At 48.9% G+C, this 25,263-nt stretch overlaps 1 protein-coding gene across 5 annotated transcripts in view; it reads right to left on the bottom strand.

Moving 5' to 3' along the window:
- Positions 1 to 685: 685 nt before the first annotated feature.
- Sdccag8 (SHH signaling and ciliogenesis regulator SDCCAG8) overlaps positions 686 to 25,263 on the bottom strand; it is a 194,415-nt gene continuing 169,837 nt past the window's right edge. For 3 of the 5 annotated variants that reach the window (XR_012912112.1, XM_075989256.1, XM_075989259.1), the window contains 2 exons: positions 9,138 to 9,264; positions 686 to 994 (listed from right to left, as the gene is read on the bottom strand). Coding sequence is in view for 4 of the 5 variants with exons in the window: in XM_075989256.1 (XP_075845371.1) it covers positions 965 to 994; positions 9,138 to 9,264 (157 nt within the window). In the remaining variant the exon portion in view is untranslated. Of the gene's footprint in view, positions 995 to 8,435; positions 8,557 to 9,137; positions 9,265 to 25,263 lie in introns of those variants that run through there. The other 2 variants (XM_075989258.1, XM_075989255.1) reach the window with 2 other exon arrangements.

Here is a 25,263-nt window from a genome sequence, read left to right as displayed (position 1 = left end):
AGCATGTACAAACCACACTTCTGCTGACAGCCCTGGGCTGCTGGCTAGGAAAGGAGATAATGTAGGCTTGTCCCACACGCAGCCGTGCCCTAGTGTTTCATCCCACTCAAACACCACGATCATCTCAGCAGCCACAATTTCTCTCTCTCTCTTTTCTTTTTTTCCGGTGGTGCTGGGGAAGGAACCCAGGGCCTCACACAAATTGGGCAAGTGTTCTGCCACTGAGCTACACCCCAGACCTTCCAGTGTCCGTTTGTATTCTTTTAAAGCATTTGAGGGCTTGACTGTATAGTAGAAATACTATTTTAGACTAAAAATATGATCTGTGTACAGATATTTGATATACTGTTAAGTAAATTTTCTAATTTCACATACATTTGTTTTTAGGCTCCTCTCAAATAACTGCTATTGAAGACTAAAATTTGACACCATCGAGCCAAAGATGCCTTTTTTGGGGGGAGGGGGAGGGGGCTGTTTATGTTGTTCAGCGTGTTTCCTGAGTGCACAGTTGGATGGGGAATACCGGATGCTGGCTACAGGTGTGCATAATCTTCATATCACACAGGGAAGAACAGGGGGTGGCAGCAGGAGAGGTGGTCTTCAGTACACTTTGGCTGACTTACAACCTGTGCCTTTGGTGTCTGTCACTGCTACAAGATGAAAAGGAAACAGAACAACTCAAGTCTTTAAGAGAGGTCATTTTATTAATCCCGTGCATACTCTAGAGTAGACAGTGACTTGAAGTTGTTTTGAGCACACACTCCAACTAGCCCGAGCCAGTTCATGCTGAAGCACTCCCCGTCTGTAGCACAGGGACAGAACCATGGCATGAGGACCAGCCCCCCTGCAGTCCCAGGTGGTGTCTCCCTGGGGAGGTTTTGGTGCACTGTGGCACATTAAGTACAAATCAGATGAATGTACATATCTCTTTGTAAATCATTTATTTCACTCTGTTTCATCCAGGTCAGCAATCAGATTGTGGCATGCTGGGTAACTGGAAAAAATGATAATAAAAAGTAAGTTTAAATAGATCATGGGTATTTGTTTTCTCATTTGCTAGTTTGGTCAGCTGTTATTGCTGAAGTTTTGGAGAAAAGGTTCTTGTTGCTAAAATGTGGAAATCATATGTAGCCAACTGTATTGAAAATTTGTGCCTTACTCCTTGCCACTGAAGACTAAAGAAAGCCCTTTTTGTTTTTAAGTATCAGGCTGTGTACCTCTAATGCTTTTCTTCTGAAAGCAGCCAGTACTCCAGGCCTGTGTATACCTTTACCTAAGAAGAGTTGACATCATGACAATGTGTCCAACTATTTGTTAGAAACAGATCTGACATTACAATGGGCTTTAAAGTAGGGGAAAATTAGAATGTCAGCCAGTCTATTTGGACTAACACAAAGGAGCCTCTGTTACCTGCAGCTTCTTGTAACATAAATAAATGCCTTTTTACATATGGCACCCCACCCACATGTTGGAAGGTGTGACCCATGATACTTATGAGGTCTCATTTCTAAGATTTTGCACTTTCTGGTATGGGGAGAGCCAAGGGTTGGGAAAGTGCTGATTACCATTCCCGATGACTATTCTGACTTTGCACACAAGTTCATGCTATGCTAAGTATATCAAAAGTCTCCCTATTTCTGTAGTGCCTTCAGTGGAAGATGGCCAGCTCCGGTGCTGTGCGATCTGAGGAGGGTTGTCTGTGGTGGTCCTAGAACTGCGGTTTCCACCGAGCCAGAGCCCACCCGCCTTGCATGACTAGATCTAGAGACCAGGCCAGAGCTCTGCTGCCTGGTGGAAGCCATGATTACATGTTGGGGATTTCTGAGTTGGAAGCCCAAGTGAGACATACTGGAGATACACCCCCTTCCTTCCTGGAAAAAAAAATCATGCGTGCATTTCAGGTAGATGGATGAGTACCATGGTAGTGAGTTTTAATTAACTGTTAATGTGAGCAGAGTGGTTTCCACACAGGGAATGCAGGTGGGGCTGTGGCAGAAGACAAGATAGCATAAGGATAGCATAAGGTTAAAAAGATGAGGAGCTTGTCGGAGCTTGTGGGAGCTCTGTCCTGACTGTTCTAGAGGGGTCCTTGGGACATCTGTCAGTCACCAAAGCCTGCCACCAACTGAAATAAGAGGACAGAGCGTCTCCATTAGAGCTGACACCAGGCCTCACTGAGCAAGCAGACATTGATTCTGAGAGTGACTTGCTGGGATGCCCCCTCCAGTGCTCCGAGTATAGCCAAATAGGACAGGCTGCCTGTTATCCTGGGTCCCTAGACATTGGGGCTTTTAACCCAAGAAAGTGGGTGACTGAACAAGGATCAACACAGACCATGACATTTCAGAAGACAAAAATGAATGCACTCGGGCAGAAAATCCCCTCTTGAGTGCAGACAGTGGCATAGACTCCTGTGGCAGAGTGGAGCTTGCAACAAGATCTTTATTAACCCAGCTCCAGGAAATACATTTCACAGTCTTTTGAGTGCTTGTGGCTCCAAGGTCATCTAGTGATGTGTCATCACTGGGCTCCCTGTTGACTCTGGCCTGCTCTTCTGACTGGGGACAATCTCCTGTGATGACACAGTGTGAGGCAAAACAGGAACACATGAAGTTCACTGCTCCTGGAGGTAAGGGGTTGTCCCTCTCCCACCAGCGCCAGCCTCCACTGTGGATAGACACTGCCTCCTTACTTACTGCCAGTGCACATCTTCTTTAAGCCCTGGACTCTGGCCCGAGAGTAGCACTGCCACAGTGTCTACTAGAGGGACCTTTTCAGTGCTCCCTGAACTCTGCGGACCCAGAGTCAGGAAATGGGAGTTCCTCCCACTGTCCGACATACCTGCTGTCACTTGCTGTGGTTTTACTGGTGTGTCTTTCTGTGGCGTCAGTCCAGAAGAGAAGATGTGTGTCAAGGGAATGTTTTTAGTTTGGAACTTCAGCTCGAGCCTTTGACAGCCATCTCCCCCTCCTGCCACCTCACCTGTCACCATGACCCCTGCTGCCCCCCCCCCAACAATCTGTGACTGCCCTGGGAATAGAAAGATATCCCTTTGCTTTCCTGGCTACAGCCCGATGTTCCTGACCCACGTGCCTCTTGTCACTCTTAACTCCTATCACAGCCTTTCCCCCAAAACTTTGGGTTTTATGCCTAATTTATTTCTGATATTTACTTTAGACTTGGAGTTTAGGAAGCGAGTTGTGTGGGCCGACCGAAACTGTTGTCCAGTTGCTGTGCTTTAGGGTCCTCAGATTCTCTGTTTGTAGTCTCGGCTGCCATTTCCATTTATTTCTTTGCCTCACCCCAGTCTCTTAGGTGACTGGCCCACAGGTCTTTGCCCTTTCACCCCAGCGTCCTACAGCCTTCCAAGTCAACATTCTTTTTGACTTTCTCTGTGCTCTTTATCCTATGAGGCCATGTCCACAAACATTCTTTGTCTATGCCTCTGGCAGTGGGCATCTACTTTTAAAAAGGCGGACACTTCCTCAGTGGTCCTTCCAAGCTTGTTCTGAGGTGACTGACAGAAGTACACCCAGGCCCCAGGCTCCTCTTTGTGGCTTGCCTTCCCTTCTGGTGCTATGGGATACTCATGTACTCTGCTTTCCCATCACACCACATCTTCTTTGGGCAATATTCCTCCATCTTTCTGGGAGGCTATGAAGTGACTTCTGTCTAATAGCCCCATGGTCCTGCTGTGATGTTGACAGTGACTGTAAACTTCAGTAGCACCTGGACTGGGCTCCAAATGGGACCTATCCTATATCTGAAGTGAAGAGCTGAGATCTTAACCTAGGCATGTGACCTCCAAGTACAGATCCTACCATGATTCTCAAGGCCTGCTTTGACATATCATGAATTACTGAGAAGCTGGCATGGCAACATTATAAAGGGCAAGATGGGCTGCAACCCAGAATGGATCAGCCTAGACAGACTAAAGGCTATGTGCTGTAGACATCAGTGGGTTATAGCAATGAAGGACACCTAGCTTAGCAGGTGGTAATGTCCACAAATTCAGCAGTGCCCCAGATCCTAGAGCAGTCTCCCCAGCACAGGCCACGGCTTTTGCTAGGAACCACTAAGGCAGCAAGTCACCATAGACCAGCAGTGACTCCTTGCTGGCCACTTGTCTGGGCTTCTGAGGATAGCTGCGTTTCCCTTCCACTGATGCTCTGGCTTTGCCACCTCTGCAGAAGCCAGAGCAAGAAGAAAGCAGGATGAAGAGGCTGCAACTCTGGATAGCTCTGTGCTGGCCTCTTGTAGGCCATTCGTCAGCAGAGCTCCTCTTAGGTCAGTGTTGGCTTCTGGGTCCTAAGTACTTGTTCTGTACAGGGGCAGGTGTCTGTGTTATGGGAATCATATTTCCATGGGAAATACATTTTAAGAATTCCCAAAGGACAGACAGTGTCACCAACAGCAGGGAGTGGAGCCTCTGGTTGCCTCGTGTTTGAAAGTGTTAAAGATGAAGACAACATTGACATTTGGGGTTGCAATGTGACGGAATTACAGTCTTTTAAAGGCAAGAACCACTTATCTCCACTGCATGTAATATTCAGTGTTTTGTTCACTTGTCTAATTGGATTAAAATATTTAGCTCCCTTTAAAAACTCGATTGTGAATTTATATTGTGAAATGTAATGTCTAACTCAGAAAGCAATAAGAGGAGAAAATGCATCAGAAGCAATATAAAATTCAACACTTTTCATCCACTGTTCCTATTGTGGAAGTAGGCGTTCTTGGACAAAGGGAACTGTTAGAAGAGGCCTTTCGTAGATGGAGCCTGGTGCACTTTTCAGTATTAATGACGCACACAGCGCCTAGATGAACAACTAGGCTGAGTGCGTGCAGTTTGAACTGCTTGGGGAAGTATCTGTGAGGGTTGCAGACCCTGTGTTGGAGATGCAGCCTGGGGTCTTGTGTCATTCTCTTAGAAACACCCAGCAGCAGGCCGTTAATGACATCTTAGCTGCATATGTTCAAGTTGATTTAAAAAAATATGCAAGTCACTTTGGTTGACAGTGTCTTGTACACAGTTTTGAAAGAATCAGGGCAAACTTTAACAGAGTCAGTTTTTATTTGAAAAATATTTTCTGGGAATGTATCAGTGTTTATTTTTGAGACTGACAATTCGGGTGAAAATCAGGATAAAAACAAAAAAACAACAATTTGGTTGAAATCAAATTGTTTGTTTTCATCTATTTAGAATTCTTTCCAAAAAAATCCTGGTTTAGGAGGAGGTCTTGTAATTTATTGTATTCAGTGTATTTTCTGTTCTTTCATAAGACACCATCTGTCTGCAGGTAGTTAACTATGTGGGCCCTGAAGTCAGCTAGGCAAAGCCCCTGAGCTCTAGGAAGGACAAAGGAAGAGTGACCACCTCTAGGTCCCACTTTGGCTACCAACTCCCTACCAGCCAGTGGGTCTGGGCCGCCCTCACTTGAGCTGCCCCCGTCCAGCTTCCATCTTGTGTCCGTTAGTTACAGGCAGCCTCTCCTCCCCTAGAATCTGCCTCATGTGCTTGTTTTCAGCTTTATTCAATGAGTCCTCTGATGTAATGAGATAATGTCGATGATCTTGAATATAATCACATATGGCTGCTGGATCCATGCACAACTCTAAATCAAATTAGAAAGTACATTCGCTGCCAAGAATGCTTAAAAGTCATAGGGCCAACTGATTAACCACTGACACGGCAGCTTCAGACTCTGTTTTCTAAACTGTGAGTGATTCATAAGAAGGGACTCAAAGGGAATCCCTCCCCAGACTGAATGCTGAGGACTGAACAGGCAGCCGGCTCAGGGTGGCAGCTATTGGTGGGTGCCAGGCAGCTGAAACCAGAGTCATTACCCAGTAACTCCCAAACTCATCTTGATGGGAGAACAGCCCTCCAAGTAGACAGACCATTTGTGTTTTCTTCCCTCTCCCAGACCCAAGAACAGACCTTCATTTCCTCACCAGCTGGCCCCACCCTTCCTGGCCAGATGTCAGAGTCTCTGGGCTTGGGCTGCTGACCCCTGACCCTGCTGCAAGCTGTCAAGCCTTGCCTAGTCCCCAGGGACCCATGACCCTCACCCACAAGCCACCTCCACACTACTACTATGGTAATTCTGGCTCTCCCCAGCCAGGCAACTCTGCCAAGGAGAGGGCTGGTGCAGCCTTCTCATCATCAGTCAGGCTACGAGAGGACTCAGGCTGCTGCCAGGATAAGATCAAGCTGGAATGGCCATGCCCACACAGGCAGTCAATTGACAGCTTTCTAAAGGCCTTTTTCTAAAAGTTCCTTCCGGTATGTAAGTCAGGAAGTGTAAGTCCTGAGTTAGGTGCACACTGAAGCTGGAGGGCCATCCTGCACTCTGGACAGTGACTTTCCTGCCACCCAGCAGCTGTGTAAGCTCTCCAGCCGGAAGTGGCATTGCACAAGGTCACAACCAGGACTGGATTCCTCCATGGGCATGAAGCTGTGAGTGACTCTGAATCTAAACAGAGCCCATTTAGAATAATCAAGGCTTAGAAACAAGGCATTTCCTGTTGGGAGCCCACCATCCTTCCTCTACATTGGCCAGGGCTTAGGACGTAGAGCCAGTCTGAGCAATGTGCCTAAACTCCCAAGCAGCTGTCTGGTCAGAAAATGCTCACTCTCTTTTGGGTACTGAGCAGACAGAGATTTTCAGAGTTTGACATGCAAAATTAAGCTACTGTGCTTAATTCATCCAAGCTGAAAAAATAGAACCCTTCACCCTCACATCACCACGCTGCACACAAAGGCAGCTGCAGGCCTCATGCCCAACAGTCCAGCTGTTCCTTCCAGAGCCCTCTGGAGCCACTTCCCCTACCAGTTACAGAGTCAGCCAAATTTTGGCCTTCTTACTTCAAGGGTTCCTTTAAAACTCAGTTTATATTCATGTTGACTTCAAGACAAAAGTGCATCACAGAGGCTACCAAGGGCCAGCACACAGAGGTCACTGCAACACTCGTGCCAAAAGGGTAGACTGTGGGCACAGAGCTGGTAAAGCCATACTGGTCTCTCTAACAGCCCCCAGGATTTGGAGCTGGGAGCCAACATCACCTCTGCCAAATTTCTTTCATCTTGGTCATCTTAACTCCCAAGATAGAATTTCAATCTAAAAAGCACCATCAGAAATGCTCCAGATAGGTCAGTATCGGAGAGCAAGGGGCAGACAAGTCATTTCTGTTGCCACTGGTAAGGGGAGAACAACTTTTTCCAGGAATATTTTCTTTTAAAAGTGTTCCATTGCACATCCTGCAATGAATTTTCATTTCTCAGATTTTTTTATAGCCCAGGAAAAGGCTTCTAAACATCTCTGTTAAGACCTGTGTGCTGTAAAGAGAGCAGATAGAGTCCAAAGGCCAAGGTCATGTTAGAGAAAGATCTAAAGTCCAGAGAGAAGGCAGGCTCATTTATGCCGTGGATCCCGGTCCTTCATGACATGCAGCAGAAGCCCAGTCACTAAAAGTGGCTCTGTTGACTTTGGACTTTGATCAGGCAGTTCTCCCTCAGATCTGTCAACACACCTGTATTATCACCAAAATCAGGCTACTCAGTTGATAGATGGCCTCAGCATTGGGCACAGTTAAGAAGGTACTGACACCTCTGGCTCTATAGGACCTTCTCAAGAAGGAGAGTGTATGGGATATTTCAAGTATGGGATATTTCAGCCTACTAAGTCCCTAAGGTACCAGTGAGTATGCCACTATCCCAATACATCCAGATTTCCTAATTTCCATGGTACTCATAAGGACAGCTCAGAGAACCATGGGTGACTTGGCCAGTGTCTTCAAATGGAATTGCTTCTGGCTCTAGAACCAAACTAAGACATCCTTTGTTCCTTTCCAGTTACCCCAACAGCTTATAAAGGGAGGCTTCCAGACATGATGCCCTGGGGAGTTAGGGATCACCAGAATCTATATCTATTTCTCTCTCTCTCTCTCTCTCTCTCTCTCTCTCTCTCTCTCTCTCTCTCTCTCTCTCTGTTTATACACATTCAAGACACAGTTGTCAGTGTCTGCTCTGATCCCACTGGCCTATAACCCTATAAATCCATATTTCTACTCATTGCCTAAGTCCTCTGCCTGGTGTCCAATTTGGCTCCTTTACAACTCTAAGCGATTTATAAAGGGACTGAACAAGCTGAGTGTCAAGGCAGGTCAGGATTGTTGGATCAAGGTCATTTTGAATGGAGAAGGAGAAATGGTCTTTCATTCCTATCGCTGCTAACGCTTCCCCACTAATCAGGCACATGCCATGTGAAGTCCCTTAGAGCCCTCACAGAGCACCTGGCTGCAATCCAGTTAAAGGCAGAAGCCACCCTTACAAGTCCAACAGCTTGATGGGTGGGGAGAACCCTCTCTGGTCTCCTGTGTAAGAAGAAGCTGCTGAGAACAGGAGTTTCGTGCCGCCCACCCAACTCACCTGGACTCTTTTCCGCCATTATCTAACCTGAATGGGGACGGCTTGGGCTCTGGAGTCAGACTTAGGTTTCATTTGTTGTGCCCCTATTTGCTAGCTGAATATGCTTGTTTGAGCCTCAGTTTCCCTATCTGCAAAATGGAGACAATAAATATCAATTGTGCTGGCTTGCTTAACTGGACAGTGAGTGCATGTTCTAGACAGTGGACTTCTAGGCACTCTGCCACCCTTCCCTGTCCCCAGAGCCACTGCTATTGAATTGGGAAAGGACATCTGATTCCATGGGAACACCTCTTCCTTCTAAGGCTCAAGTCCTCCAGTCCTCAGGGGCAGTTCACAGCTGTCTCCTCCACATGTCGGGCCTGACCACTGCTCTTCCTGCCCCCCTACTTTCTCTGTCTTCCCACACCAGTGTTCCTGCAGGGTGTGGCTGCCTTTGGTGTGACTGGGTGATACATGTGCCCAAGGCTGCTGGGAGACAAGCCTCAGCTCATACTTTTCCATGCTCATGCCAATTGGCAGGCTGCTCTCCCATCGTATAATCTGACCCATGAGATCAGCAGGGGTTTGGGCCCATAACAGGAAGGAGAGGGCTCCTGTGTGCTGCCCTGAACCTGGCCTGCAGTGTCCCTGTGTGTACTCCCACTCGGCACTGAATACTTGGTACTGAATACTTGGTACAGCTCATGGCCTATGTGTCCTCACACCCTACCTGGGCTCGCAGACGGTCCACCTCCTCTGACAGGTTCTGTCGCTCCAGGAGAAGCTGATTCTGCTTGTTGAGCAACTGCACCAGCTGCTGGGCTGTGGCCTGGCCGTGCTTATCCAGCTGCCTGAGTCTGTAGAAAAGAATTGGAGACGGGTTCTGGGGGCTGCTTGTTTGGAGAGCACAGAGAACAGTGAGAGGGGTCAGCTCCATCAGTTATATGTGTTAACATGCCAGCACTATGCCGGAAGAAATGGCTTACTTTGGCTTATGGATTTATAAGTTTCAACCCATGATTAGTTTCTTGCATTGATCCCACAATCAGCTGTATGGCTTTGGGTCTATGACAAGGCAGTTTCCCTTGTTTAGGCATCTGTGATAGAAGTCCTCACTTCAAGGAGGATAGGAAATGGAGAGGAAGCCAATGTCAGGATCACACCCACAACAACCCAACTTCCTCCCATTAGGTTCCTCCCTTTAGCATGGGACCTGAGAACAAAGCCTGCAAACAGAAACCAGGGAGATGGGCAGACAGTGGAGATGGAGCCTTAACTGTGTGCATAGCTGTGGAAGCTCCTGAGAGCGCAGAGACTTGCAAGTACAGGGCAGCAAATGACAGGCAAACAGCAGTCCCCTCAACATCTTCTTCAAGTTGGGTATAGAAGAAAACCTGAGGCCTTAGACTCATAAGCAGAGGTTAAAAAAAAAAGGCCTAAATGCCTGCATTGTTTATCTGGGAGTGGCTGGGGCAGACTACCTAGAGATGGGGTGATGCTCCAGAAACCCTGAACTAAGGACTTTCCATTCTAACCCCATAGGCTATGGTACTGCTGACCAGCTGTCTTCAAAGATCCTAAATTTGTCCTTCTGCTGATAGGCTCTCCTCCCCAGACTTGCTAATTCACTCCAGCCATTATCCTCATCCGTCCACAGACAGCCCAGGCAGTCACACGTGCCCATGGAAGGCAGCTTTGCGTTAAATTTAGAGTGGAGTTGCCGCCCAGAGCTTCTCTGGAAAGAAAGGCGCAGTGCAGGCTTCCTTGGCCCCCAGGGGCAGGAGCCGCACTGCTGAGTGCGGATGGCACAAGCTCCATGTGCATCTCAATGCCAGGCTCCTACAGCTGCTGACCTGGGGGCGCCTCTCTGCAGGCTCTCCTCAGTGGCTTCAGCACAGGCCGCATTACAGAGCCACACCTTAAGGCCTTGGGACATTATGTTTACTAAAAATGGGACAGTGTCTGGTTATATAAGCTCAATGCATTTCTGGAAATCTGGCAATAGTCTAGTATTTTACACACACGTGCATGTGCACGCACACACACACACAGACCACAAAGCAGGGTATAACCTGCTCCCATCTGCCTTTCTCTGTACACACAGGACTGGGCCACAGTCACTGCTTCCTAGTCCCAGCCCCATCACCTCTTGCCAGCACTTAGTGAGCCCCCTACTTCCACTCACACGGGGTCAGGGGTTCTCAGCTGGGGCATCCTACTGTGCCTGACGAGAACACAGAGGCCGTGCACTGCACATCAGTGCCCTACCCCAGGCTTCCGTGGTCCTCTTCTATTGTTCAGATGATGGAAGGGCCAAGGGGCCTAGCTTGGCTTCCTCCCCAGTGACCCCATCAAACCTGAGCTCACTTCCCAATAAGGGATTCCTGCCTGTGTCTGTGCCACATCCTTCCTCTGCCCTTGGAGAAGGAACCATGGGCTTCCACTCCAACACAAGGTAAAAGGGCAGGGTTTCTGTGGGGCCAGTCTCTGTGCTAATCCAAGGAGGGCACTGACCCGCCTGAGGCTTGGGGGGGCAGCTGCTGCCTGGGCACACATCCCCTTTCCGTGTAGCACTTTGCTCTGCTGGAGGCCTGGAGTGGCTCCCACAGGGCCACTGACAGTCCTGCTTTTCTGAGAAGCAGTTAACTGTTCCCTGTTCCAGTCAGCAGCTGAGAAGCACCATGGGGAGCAGCAGGGCTGTGGAGCCCCAAGGTAGCTTCCCTCAGAGTAAATCCTGTTGGGGTAGAGGCTTTTGGCTTCCTGCTTCTGAGAACAAGTGGGGCAGGAACATGACGTTTACGAGCAATCTGGATGTTTATAAGCCTGGAGTGGAGGTGGCAGTCCATGCAAGACAGAAGTTAATGCTGAGTACAAAGGCTTCTGCATCGGCACCCATGGAGGAGGGGTGAGGTCCTGAGACCTAAACCTGGACCCCTCCCTCCTGGAAGGAGGCATTCCTCTACCCAGGCCTCTCTTTGTTGCTCAGGCTGGTCTCAAACTCACTGGCTCAATGTTCAAGCCATGCTCCTGCCTCTCTCTGCCTCCCAAGTAGTTTTTACTCTGACCATACACCATTGCACCAGACTTGGCTGTTGTTTCAAACCAACTTGATCACTCTATGCAGTTGGTCTTGGATATGATTTTCTTCCATTAAAAAAAAAGTGCCCCTTTCTGTTTTGGGAGCAGCTCCGATATTGTCACTCCATATACTGCAAGGAAGTCAAACAAACTCAGAAACTGAAAAACACCCCAACTGTACATTTTCTGAAAAAAGTATAGACAGAATTTAGAGACAAGGGGTCTGTTGAGGAAACCCACTCTGGAAGCTCTCTGAAGGTACACCCTGTATAGCAGGAGAACGGACTTCTATTAATTTGAAAGTTGTTTTAGAAACATTGCCCAGCCAAGCCTGCACTGTATACGACAATAGGGACTCTATTACAAGAAGCAGTTTCTTGGTCAGTTCTATAGACAAATAAGCTATATGTCACTGTGGTCATTTTTTGATGACCTAAACTGACAGCTGATAGCAGTCGCCAACATTTGCTGAACCCCTGGACTTACAGCTTCACACTGGTTATCAGTTATAATACTCTGAAGGACCTTCGAGTCACCATGCCCATTTTACAGATGGCAAAACTGAATGTGATGAGTTAATTAACTTGCGTAAGTCCTGCCTGTACCTGGCAGAGCCTGCAATCAAATGCAGGCAGTGGCCACTTGGCTATCTCCCCAAGCCCACCAAGCTTTGGGGAGCATTTCCCAAGAGCCCCTCCCCGTGCTCTTCAGCTCTGTGTGGCTGTGATGAGATCAACGCCTGGAAGGAGGAAGGTTTCAGTTCATGGTTTCCTGGGATCCAGATCCCCCCGGGGAGGTGGGGGGGGGTAGCATAGAAAGTCACTCACCTCCCGGCAGTTAGGAAGCAGATAGACAAGAGGGGCCATAGTCCCGTTCTCCCCTTGTGCCCCCCACAACCTGACTTTTCCCCCGTAAGCCTCACTTCTTAGAAGTTCTGCCACAGGCTGGCCCGACCGTGGCAAGTGCTAAGGTGACCCTGCCATCAGCAGTGTGTAACTCAAGCAGGTGCCAAGGTCAGGATGGCAGATGTGTGGTCTGGAAAGGCACACGCCAAGCCCAGCACTCACTGTCCAGGGCCATGTGCTTAGTGCTGTGCAAAAGCGAAACCCAGTGCTCGCCACAATTCCACGAGTTAGGAGCTATAAGCCCACTTTCAGGATAAGCAGACTGAGGCAAAAGTAGTTCAGTCACCTGGCTAGCAGGCTGTGATATGAAGAGATGAGCGGTACTCGTCTGTCAGGGGCCAAATAGCCCCTCAGCCTTTGGCAACTCCAGCATTTTCCCTCCTCACTGTGGTGTCTGCGCATGCTCACCCCTGCCTGCCCCCCTCTCCTCACTGGGGTGTCTGCGCATGCTCATCCCTGCCTGCTCCCCTCTCCTCACTGGGATGTCTGTGGAGGCTCACCCCTGCCTGCTGCTCCCCCTAAGTGGCAAGAGCTGCTTTCAGTGTCAAGTCTCATTCCAGTCTGTCATTTTGGCACGAGGAGGCTTCATGGCTTTAGCGTCTCCTCTACAGTGTGTTAAATAGTGACGGGAACAAGAGGGGAGCTGCTCCGAGTCCTGTGCAGATGTGGTTGGAAGGCAGCCCTTCCAGGAAGGCACCTCCTCACAGGCAGCAAGCCACACTCAGGCTCCACACTGCCAGGAAGAGGCACGAGCTCTCAGGACAAAGACCTTACTTGGTTCAATGCGTCTTCCTAGTCTAGGCTCCTCTCTCACCCTAACAATGTGTGGTCATTTTCACTTGTTCTTGGGGACTGTCAGAGAATGACTGTTCCATGAGAAAGGACATTTTCTTTTTAAACCAGGCAGGTGCTGATGGGCCATCTGGGCCACATGGCCCCCACTTTAGGGACTCGAGTGTGTAGAACCACCACCGCTGGGGGAAGCAGCTACATATGCCAAGCACCACACAGGCTCCCTTCCGAGGCATCTCCAGGAATCTCAGGTACATAAGGGACAGCTATTTCCACGACAACAAAGAGGCCCAGGCTTCTAAAAGTACAAATGAAGATAAAAGTTATAGGAGAACCCGTGTGCTGGGCTAAGCTCATCTCGACTGGTCCAACAACCATGGTCTCAGCCCCACGACAGGGACATTATCTGAAACAGCACTTCTGAAAGCTATGCAAGATTCCATGATGAGATGGAAGAAGTGGTAAAATACAAAACAACTCTGCAAGCAAGTGGGCAGGGAAGAGCGCATGCAGACTAGCAGCAGGGCAGGCTGCCAGCCTGGGGCCTGGGCTTCAGCCACGCCTCTGCTATGAACACTGTGAGCGCTAGCGAATGCATACACTTGCGTTTCTCTGTTGTTTGTGAGAAGAGGAGATATGTGTAGCATGTGAGCTGGGAGGTCTAAAATCTAAAGACCGTTTAGATGCCTCTACTGCTCCAAGCTGATCCTGACTTTCTGCCCGGGGTCACCATCCCTCTCCTGCAAACAATTCCACTGGGTGCCTCTCCGGACAAGATGGTGGAGACTTTAGTTTGGTTTTGAAAGGCTGGTGTTTTGTTTTGTTTGAGTTTTTGCTGTGGTGGTAAAATGACTTTTGTTCTGAAATGTTCTCCTTCCTTGTGGAGATTCTGACGGCTCTTCCTTCCTCTTCTTAGATACGCATTCTAAGAAAGTTTAGATTCACACTTTCCCTGGGAGAGGAGTCTACTCATAAAATTAAGGACATTTTCCAAACAACATACGGATCTTAAAAGTGTGAATGTTTTAACTGTAAGGTATGTTTGGTTCTCTGCTCCTAGTGAGGCTTTCCCATTGACTAAGCACCTTGGGACTGGGCTGTGAGCATCTGACAGACATTACACACACTCTGACCTCGTGTGTGGAGAAACAGCAGAGGGGGCAGACCTGCAAGTTCCTATACTCCCCAAAGGTGGACTGATGACCAGTGTTTTGAATTGCTCAAACATAATTTGCAATCCCAGCACTTACAGCTGAGATGAAGATAGCAGGATCAGGAGTTCAAAATGGGCCTCAGCCACACAAATGGGACGCCAGTCCACGACATGAGACCCTGTTTCAAAATAACAACAACCCTTTTCCTGGGGTCTTCTGCTTCTATCTGCCTTTCCAAACCCAGAGTTCCCACACTAGCTAGACCAGAAGGCTCTTTCTAGAATACCACTCAGATCATGTCTCTGATAAAAACTGTTACTCCAGCTCTATGGCCATGCTCCTTGCCATCGTAACAAGGCCTTCCATTGCCTGGCCCTTCTCCTCACACAAAAGGTATCCTAGCCCTTCCAAAGCACCCAGCAAAAATGCCCTCTCCCTCCTGCCCTGCACAAACTGGTATGCTCAGCGTCACACTTTCTGTCCTATGTCCTGGTCCTTCGTGGCTCATTCCCATTACCTCATCCTTACAAGTGTGCCCAGAGCATCCATCCACACTGGCAGTCACCTCCCACCCCCTGCCTACACTGAGCAGTGGCATTCCCAAGGACAGGAGCGATCTCATTCCTCTTGACCTCCAGCCCTGGGCAAGGTGCCAGCTGTTTAACTGCAGGGATGAGCAAACAACTTACCTGTGTACAATATTTATAATAAATCTGAGACCTGTGATCTCATTCACAGTGTGAATGTGCTTTAATTCATCCTCACTGTGTTCAGAAAATTTGCATGCAAATTAAGCGTTCTCAGTCACCATTGGAATTTGAAAATCTTAAAACAGTTGAGCAAACAGTAGACTTGGATGCAGGGATGGATACCTCCTGAGAATCCACTCATACAGGCTACTCTAGCCTGGGCTTGATGCCTGTCGGTCAGGCTCTCCATCCAGACACCAGAGTCACACTTCCTACCTGACTCCAAACACAGAGGTTCGGCCCAGCGTAAGGGCATCCACATCCTGGTGCTAAGGGATCGCCAGCCAAAGAGACACTGGCACTCCAACTTCACAGCAGTAACCACACGGCCAATGTGCGCTACTCTGAATAAAACATTTGTGTAGCTTCAGTTCTTGGTCAAAACAATGGCCAGTTTAAATGAGAGCCATCTTTCTCTGTTCCTGAAATGTTTGGCTGTCAATCATGAGACCATGGGCAGATCCTGAGGCCAATCTGAGATAAGCAGACACCAAAATGGGGCAAGAAATCTCAAGACAGAGACTGGAAAGTCAAGAGGAGAATAATAGGAACATGTGTGGAATCCAGTTTGCAGTGTGAGCAGTGTGTGATCCCAGCTTGTGGTGAGTGCAGGCCCACTGAAAACCACGCACATGCATGCACACACACACACCCTTCACCTGGTCTCAAAAGATGAAGCTGACAAGGAAGGCAACAGAGATCGCATGGCCAGAGAGCATACAACAAGCAGCACCCGATGAAGCAGCCTGGGAGAGAGCAAGCCCCCTTTTCTCTACAAATCCCAAAGACCACGCCGCACAGGGCTTGCCACATCCTCATTTCCCACATCACCAGCTACGCAATCATCAAACAACGCGCAGAGTGGAAGTTTTGAAAATCCAATTACCCTAATTACTGTTCAAGGTAATTAATCTTGGTGACTTCACCATGCTCATCTAAAGTTGTATACTTTATTCCAATACTTAAAAATTGCTGCTGCCTTTTACATACTTGCCTGTCACTAACGTGGGAAGACGGAATCACATGATGAACTCATGCACAGGGCCAAAGGGTCAGTGGCTGCTTTGCAATTTAAACATCCACACAGTGTGTGTGCTGCCCCCTGTGCAGGGACAACAGGGCACAAAAGAGACATGGCCGAACAATCTGCAGGGTTGAGTCTAGGGCTCAGTGCCATCCAGAAAGAAGACCTTCCTCTCTGTCAAGCCGTCTGTCTGTACGAATGCTCCTACTCTTGTGAAACAGTGCCCCCCCCCCAAGCCAAACTTGTAAAAATTTGCAGGAAACCCACGCTATCTTCCCCAGATTGCTGCGATGGTTTGCTGACCCCTCCTCTCCAGCTCCCACACTTGCTTTTTTCTCCTTAAAGGGTTCCTTTAGTTTCTAAATATGGGTGTTTTGAGAGGCCAGAAGAGGGGTTTGTCCCCTGAACTGCAGTTAAAGATAGTTGTGACTATGTGGGTGCTGGGAATCAACCCTGGTCCCTGGAAGAGCAGCCAGTGCTCCTGTTCTCTCTTTAACCTTCTGGTCCTTAAAACATCACCTGGCTACGTAATCCAGGTTGGTACTGACTCCTGGACTTAAGTGATCCTTCCTTCGTGTCCCATGTCACCTCTCCTGCCCCCTGCTCTATCATACAGGATCTCCCGTAGCATTCCACAGTGAGATGCACACCCCATTGCCTTTCCTCTAAGATGCTGCAGTGTGTCTCCTAAAGAAAGAGTTATCCATTATGGAACTGCTTAGCAGCAACTACATTAACTACTGAAACGCATAACGGCTCTACCTAACCAGCAGTTTCTCTGCTGCCCCAATGTTGTCTGTCACCTCTGCCCACGCAGAAGAGGTCCTTTACACTTAACTGTCTGGCCGGCTTTCCCATCTGGAGCTTCGCTTTGGTGAGTGCTCTCCCGAGTTACGCCAACAACAGTCCTAAAGGCAGATATGTGACCTCTGTGTGTGGCCTCCGCTCAGATGCTGCCTCGGGTCTTGGCGGCACAGGGCCCTGTTTGGGGAAGATTCTCTTCTAAGGGGGTCCTGTCACTCCAGGGACCTCAGCCCTCATAGAGGGTGTCAAGTGAGGGCCTTTGCCCCTTCCTTTATACTGGACCATCCTTCGGGTGGTCAAATTGGCCACAGAGGTGTGATGGAAGAAGAGTGAGCCCATGGCAGCTAAGTAACCAGATTCAGTCACTACGGTGTACCTATTGGCACACGTCTTAATTAGGTTTTAATGCTAGTAATTTGATAACAACTCTTGGCTATGGGCTAGAGAACTGTCAATGTGGAAAGCTTTTTATTTCGTTTCTCTTCCCTCTCCACTGAGGCAGCCTCCCTGCTGACCCTTGTCGAAGACCCCCATCTGCTGGTTGCCACGGTAACTGAAGGAGACCAATTGAGCTGAACACAGTGACTCAGAAATAAAATCTGCAGCCAGAGGAATTCTACTAAGAGTAATAAATCATTTAGTAAAAGGGGGTCCTCCACACGGTGATGAGTGTTGGGATAATACGATGGTATACTCTTCCAGCTAGAAGGCCCATGACAGATCGGGTGATTAGGCCCCGGCTGGAGGGCTCATTTGGTTTCTAGTGGGCTCCGGCATTGCAAGAGACAGATCCTGCTTAGTTGTGTGCCACCGTCAGGGGAGGAATGAGCCTAACACTTGGCCCATCACATGTTTGAACTTTAAGGGGTGGCAGGAGAGCCAGCTGGGGCGTCCAGCTCACCTCGTTCTTATTTCCTCTTTTAAGGTTGCACAAGTTAACCAATGGCATCGTCAGCAGTGGCATCTTCCAGCCGGAGCCATCTGTGAGGGCAGGCAGTGTACTCCTGCACTCCTTGAGTGGCAGGGTGCTTTCTAATTAGGTGTGACCCAAGAAGGTCTGGTAAGGGACAGGGGCTTTGCCCCTAATTTTGTGAGGCTCCTTCTGCATTGAATTATGGGCAGATAAAGGGTCCTTTATCAGTCCTAGGAATCCCCTGAGGCTGAAAAGAGCTGCAATTTCGAAACAAAAGCTCGGAGGTTGTCCTAATCCTCAAGCAGGTCCCTGCCTGCCAGCTCCTTCTTTGGTGGGGCTGAGGGACAATGTCCTGACACAGATCAGGACAGGAAAGGACAGTACCGCATAGTGCGAGGTCTTCTCACCCTGCCGGTCACTCTCCTCACTGGCTGCCTGGCACTGTTTTAAGAGGTAACGGTCAGGGATTGGAATACTCCCTGACCCAGAGTATACACTAACCAGTCCCTTGGAGGTAATTTTCAGCCAAACTGAAGGTAGATTTTGTTTCTTCCCTTCTGGATCTTGCCAACAAAATGCTTCTGTCTTAATTTGTGGAAGAAAGGCCGCTATGCGCTTAGACCCTGCAGCATGCGGGCTCTGAACCCAGACCTCCCTGCCACAGTCCCCAGCAGCCTCCAGTGTGGCTGGCCACCCCTTGCTGGGCAATTGTCCTCCTGCAGGTGCAGTCGCTGCCACTTGGCTTGGCATGGGCCACTGGGGCGTGTCCGCCTGCTCAGCCTCTGGACACTGGGGGCTTGGCCAGCACTCCCTGCCCACCATGAGAGGGCCGGCACCTGGCAGGAGTGGGCGCTGGCCTGCAGGGGCCCAGCTGGGCAGCTAGCATCTGGTTAGGGAGACTCCACAGGGGCTCCCTGGGCCTCTGGACTCTGGCAGAAGGAGGGGATTAAAGAGAGCTGGCAGTTGAGAGAGGAGATGGGTGAGAGCTTCATTAACTCCACGCTCACGGCCCAATTTCAGTCTCCAGAGAGGCAATGGGAAAAACAGGTTGATTGCCCTGCCACAGGAGAGGTGCTGTGGATTTTATTTGCTGCTCTTACTCTTAATTCTTTCTCTGGATACAAATAAATGAGTCATTGTTTGTTGATGATCATACGCAACCCAAATTTTAATTAAAGAGAAAAAATTTGGCTAATAAGCCAAAGAAATATTACAACCCGCTTTAGTTTCTACGTAGTCATTAAGCCTCTCATGTGACTTAATTGGAAGTGGCAATGACTTCAGAGCTCAGAAGGGAAAACAAAACGGCACTGGAGAACAAACCACTGTGCGGGTTTTAAAGCCCAGTTCTCCAGTGTGCCGTGGGAAACAGGACTCTGAGAGTCCACAGAAGAATTCTTGGTGGGCACCGCTGTGTGCCACGGCGTTCATACCTGACTTCTGCCCCTCCTCAGGAGGCTACTGTTCCTGTCACTTCCCAGCCCACTTAGAAAACTCTCCTTCCAAATGCTTTGTCTCTCTTCACTCCCGCGAATTCCCCTCATAGTTCAGTTCCCAGACCTCATGAACTTTGCTCACAGTGTCAGTTCGAGCCTGCACGGAACACTCGGGGTATTAATTCCACTCAGAGACAGCGCAATTTCTCTAACACAATCTGCCCAACCTGAACTCTTTCCTTCAGAAACAGTCTGCGTTTAAAAAGAGACTCCCAGCATGAAGCTCATGAGAGGCGACAAGTAACAGACAGTGCATGTGGCGCTGGGCACGCCGCGCAGAATGGAGAGAATTCTGTACTTTGTTCCCTGGTGCCATGTGCATAATGTACACGTGGCCGAAACTGACACGGAAAGCAAAACGCCTGGGGGGAGGGGAGGGGAGGGTGGGGAAGACAGAAAATATGTTGATAAAAACAGTAACTTCTGCTAATCTGCATTCTCCAGTCACTGTCTTAATTAAGAATGTTAGGAAATATGTTGCACTTTAATTGCATTGTTTCAAGAAACTCCAAGGCTGACAAACTCCGGGCTGTGCACACTTGGAAAGAAAGAGGGACGGGAGTGACGGTTTCTTCTAATTGGTGATTAGCAATCAGAACTGGGCTTTTCGCAGATACCGGCCCCCAGTGCATCCTGAACTCACAAGACAGCATAAAAATATCACCCCAACATTTAACAGGTTAGCAGGAAATGGGCTCTGCAAAAAACGGAAGCGGGGTGTTCCAAATGTGTAAGAACGCAGTTTAAAACACGAAGGCCAGGTCCATCAAGTACTCCCAGCCATGGAGGGCACTTGACATGGAATTGCAGGGAAACTTCTTATCTTTGCAGAAAATGGTTACTTATGGAAGAAGCTGGCAAGAATCGCCCATGATGTTCTGATGACCCCACTTACCAAAATGCAGAAAGAATGATGGCTTGCAGACACATTCGCATCTATAAAGTGTCCCTTCTCTTACTCCAGCCCAGTTACACAGGCCCTGGGTTCCGCTTTTCTTTCTGAGGAGGCTGTGTGTTGCCACAACAGACAAGGTAGAAAGCCTTGTCACTGCCCCATGACCCTCTGAGAGAAGCTGTGCTAGACACACGTCACATTGCTCAGCTTGTTTATTTAGTTACTTTTTGTCATTACGATATGCATGTGTATGTATGTGTATGATGTGTGTGTGCATGCACCCATGTCCTTGTGTTCGTGCCTGCATGTCTGTGGTACATGTGGAGGTCAAAAAATAACTTGAGAAGTTGGTTCTCATCGTCTACCTTTGTGTTGGTCCTGGGCATCAAACTCAGATCAGCAGGCTTACACAGCCAGCAGCTTTATCTGCCGAACCATCTGCTTAGCCCAGTGATGCTGCCTTTGGTTCCACTGGGGGGGGGGCTGTGCAGTTGGGGTCTGTCATGACGGGCAAGGCACCGACATTCAGTGTGCTCTGTTCCCACAGGTCGCGGCACAGACCAGGAGCTGACTAATCTTGACTTCACAGGGCTTGAGACTGTTTATTGAAAACTTGAAAAACGATTGTTCACTTTTTGAAAAAAGGGTTATATATTCGGCCCACTGCTTCTTTGACTGCCCTCAGCTATGTTACCAACCATGGTCTCCAGGGGAGGTGGACGTGCAAGGGTGGGTCTCGAACAGCAGAGAGCACAATGCTTGCACGCAGTGGCCATGTGCGGCCGGGTCCCAGGTCTCACTTCTCAGGCTTATGCACGTTATATAGGGGCAGAGCGGTCTGAGTTCTCAGATGTGCCAATGAATGGCAGGTGCGGCTTCATCGCCTCATGACTTCACTGTTAAGAGACTGGGTTTTTTACAGGATCCACTCTCAGGGGCTCACCATGAAGGCCACACATTTGTCTATCCCCAGGAGTCAGAGCAGGAGACACAGGCCCCGGGACTTTGACAGCCTTCCCACAAAAGGCGTTGGCCAAGGCCTGGAAACTGCAGGACTCAGCCGGGAGCCCTGGGAGGGCAGGGGAAAGCACACAAGAGCATTGCTGAACACGACTAATTAATTACCAAACTGGGGACAGAGAGGAGCATTCATGGGGGCCTAGAGCCCAGAGAACCCAGGCTTGTAATTAACAGTTGAAAAGTTCTAGTCAATTCTCAGAGTTTGAAGAACATGAAGAGAATACGCAGTCCTGGGGGGAGCAAGGCAGCCGCCGCCCCGGGGCCAATCGCCTGCCTCCCCAGCCGTGGCAAGGCTGTTCCCTTGCTCTCAGGACCATTTGTTCCATTACACAATCTCCTGAAGCCATTTAGAGAGAGCTCAAACAACTGCCTGTACCAACGCGACACATGGCTTCCCATCCCGACTCTTTGCTAATCCAGACGCTCCAACCATCTTTCTTTAAGATGCCATATGGTTGGCAGAAGCCTGTAGCTCTAGCAGCACATCTGCTTGTGCCTTTCTCCTTCCCTCCATCCCCCAACAAAAGAGGGCTAGCAAGACAGCCCGAGAGGAGGGCTCGGTGTGCCCATCTGGCTGGAGGCCCTCTTAGGCGCTCTAACACAACAAGGCTTTTAAGGGATGACTAGGAATGACTTGGGACTCCACCATTTTTAGCTGCAGGGCGTGACTTTTTTTTTTTTTTTTGGCCTATTGATGCTTTAAAAACAAGATTTAAAAAACTATAAGATAGAGAGTCTTACTTTCCCAAAAGTTGATTATTTTAAAGCCACTTCAGAGTGTTCTGGGAGTTTTGCAATGCTGTCTTCTACCAGAGAGAGCCTCCACCCTTGCCTGAGTAGTTTCTTTTTGGTCAAAGAAGACAGACTGCAGAGGAGCAGATCCAGGCTGGCTTTGTTAGCTAGGGCGGCTATATGCTAATGAGGCAGCTCCACAAGGGGCTGATACGAGGAGCAGAGACTGTGACACTGTTGACATCCCGGCTCTCCTGGCCTGTGAGGCCATGGGCTGTCTTCTTGGAATCTGGCCCCCAGCGAGACACTCTATTCAACTGTCTGATGACTGAAACCTGGCTCTTCTCGTAACATGGGACAGTTTGAGGCTGGGGGTTAGAAAATAGTCTATCAAACTCAGGGTCAGAAAACAAGTAAAACTGACGGCTTTCTTCTGCCCAGAAAAATACTGTCAATGTAAGTGACACAGACCATGAGGATGGATTCAGGAACAAAGACCTGAAAAGTGGAATTGAGGGGTGCAGGAACTGCCTCTGTTTTGGGGTGCATGGCACTCAACAGATGGGGATGCCCCAGTGATAGTATTACCCCTCACACAAGGGACAAGCTAAGTGTCTGACCTCCTTGTAAACTGGTTTGGGCCTTTGGCTAACCACAAACAGCTCATGTTTATGGGAATGTGGTACAGGCAGAAAGGAAATGACTTTTCTGCTGGGGCCAGGCAGATAGAGACAGCGAAGGGAAGAGGCAGGCCTTGGGTGCTGTGGATGCAGAGGCACGCTCTCCTGGACCAGAGGCCATGGGAGACAGATGAGGAGACTTGTGTTTAGAAGGAGGGAAGGGAAGGGAAGCAACATCAACAAACAACCTTTAGCAGTCTTCTGTAGGCAGGAAGACCCCAGCCTCAAAGGCCCACGGCAAGTCTCACTGAGGGAAGCGAGGTCTGGTTACACAGGTGAAGTTGCTACACAGAGCCAGTATCTCCAGGCTAGGGCCCAACACTGCGAGCCAGGGAGCAATAAAGCTATCATCAGTATGCAGGCAGGGGAGTCACATTGTAAATTCATTCCTTACACTCTACAATATGAATGAAAATTCATGTAACTGAAATGTAAAAACACGAGGAATGACTTAAGAAGCCCTGAGCACGGTGATGGGAAGTCAGCTCGCAGGTTCAGACAGCAGGCTAGGCCACCTCGAGGACAGGCTGCTGCTGGCCGGTTCTGTCTTGAGACTTGCCTGTGCGCCCTCTGGGTGTCACAGAGATCTGCAGCTTTCAGTAAGTTGATGTTTAACTTTGAATGAATATAGCTTAGGTGCATCTCATCAAAATGGTATGTCTTACTCCAAAATTCATACAGTGCATGCGATACTACTCAAAGAAAAATCATCAACCGGAACTAGATGATAAAAGCTAAGTTCTACCTACCATGAGCACAAACTGTTATTAGCACTTCAGGACTGCAAGCACGGGGATGTGGGTGTGGAGAATTGAGGAGCCTCCAGCTAAAATAAACAGGTCTCAACTGAGCTCTGAGCATGAGGCATAATCCCAAGCGAATTCTTGGAAGGCTGCTCCTTGATTTACAATAAGAAATAATGCCACCTAGCCCACAGGACTGTTAGGAGAATTAGAGCCGGCTCATAAAGGGCCCGGCTCTCTGTGGACCCTGAGTTCGCGCCTGCACAATCACTGCAGTCGCTGGTTTAATGACATGCCGCAGAGCACAGACAAAGTTCCTTCTGCAGGCATTACTTGTTCGACTGAGAACGGCAGCTCTGCGATGAGGCAGCGCCTCTCCTAGCTGATGAATGAGGCAAAAGAAATTCAATAACAAAGACAAACGACACACACACACACACACACACACACACACACACACACACACACGAGCCTCCTCATTTCCCTTTATTCTTTTCTTTTTCCCAGCGGGGTCTGACTACTTTGCCCAGGCTGGTCCCAAATTCCTGGGCTCAAACTGTCTTCTCCTTCGGCCTCACAACTAACCAGGGCTGCAGCTGTGTGCCACAGTGCTCAGTAACAGTGAATCCTGTTCTATGCCAAGTGCCTCGCCAACAGCATCCATCTTAACATTACATATCACTAACGGCACCGTGATGCTCATTTTATGGAGGCCGAGACACTGTCAATATTTGGTCCTGACACCTCCTGACAAATAAGCAAGTGTCAAGGGTTGGCCTAGGTCTACCTGTTATGCCCATAGCACTAACAATGAAAATAACGAAGTAAAGGTAGGATAAAAAAGTCAAATTTCTTGAAAAATCCTGGCTCTGGTGTCTATACACTTGCCACACCATCCTCTGACAAAACTTAACCTAAAGCATTTGACAAGAACATTTCCTAGTTAAAGAAAAGAAACCAACATCTTTACCAAGTATCCATGTGTGCTACCTAACTCTAATGAGTTCTAGGGTCAAGCACCCATGTTTGCATACATTTATTTAGTATGTATATCCACAGCTAAGGATCAAGGCAGAACTCTTCATAAGCCAGCAGGATATGGCAAACGTACCTGAATGCATCATTCATGCAAGCACACACCAGCAATGCCTCCATTACATATCTGGAACCTGGTTTAATACTGCTATAATTGTCAGAGGTTTTGTTCCATGAGGCTTAAAAATTAGCTCTCGATAGAAAGTTTCCAAAGTGGAATTATTTGTAAGGAATACTGGAACATTCTGAAGCTGATCATCAGATGCTGACATGAGGACTGGGAGGAGACAGTGAGATCTGGATTCATGGTGCGCATATGTGCTCCCCAGACAGCGCTCTCCAAACACAGCCACTCACATCTCTCCCAGACTCGCCTCCTGCTGACGGAAGGAGGCAGGGGGCTGCCTCGGGTGGGTGCTCCTGAGCCTTCCTGTGCTGTCTGGATCTACTGGCCAAGCCTCTCTTGCTTGTCCCCTCTAGGACCACATCTTCCAGGGTCCAGATTACATTGTGGATGTCAATCCAATTAAAATTTCAATAGGAGTTAAGCAAGTGTAAACGCCCATGACCACCCAGAACTCTGGGGTCTGTCGTCAGCTCCCTGGGGTCTCCTCCAGGAAGGCAAAAGCCCTGAGACTGAGCAGAGATTCAGTGGAGCCCCGCGCTGAGCATGAGGTATACCACAAGTTTCAAATTTTAAGAGCAAAATCCTGCGGGTATCTCTGGAGTGTTCTTGCAGGTATCTCTATGAAGGAGCACCCCTATTTCTCAAGGTGGACACCCGCACAGTGCGGGTCCAGTGGAAGGCCTCACTCTGTCCTCAGGGGCCGGCATTT

This window comes from Microtus pennsylvanicus, chromosome 10 (assembly GCF_037038515.1).
Source record: "Microtus pennsylvanicus isolate mMicPen1 chromosome 10, mMicPen1.hap1, whole genome shotgun sequence".
NCBI lineage: Eukaryota > Metazoa > Chordata > Mammalia > Rodentia > Cricetidae > Microtus > Microtus pennsylvanicus.
Note: the sequence above shows the minus strand (reverse complement) of the source record. Positions and strands in the feature narration are given on the sequence as shown.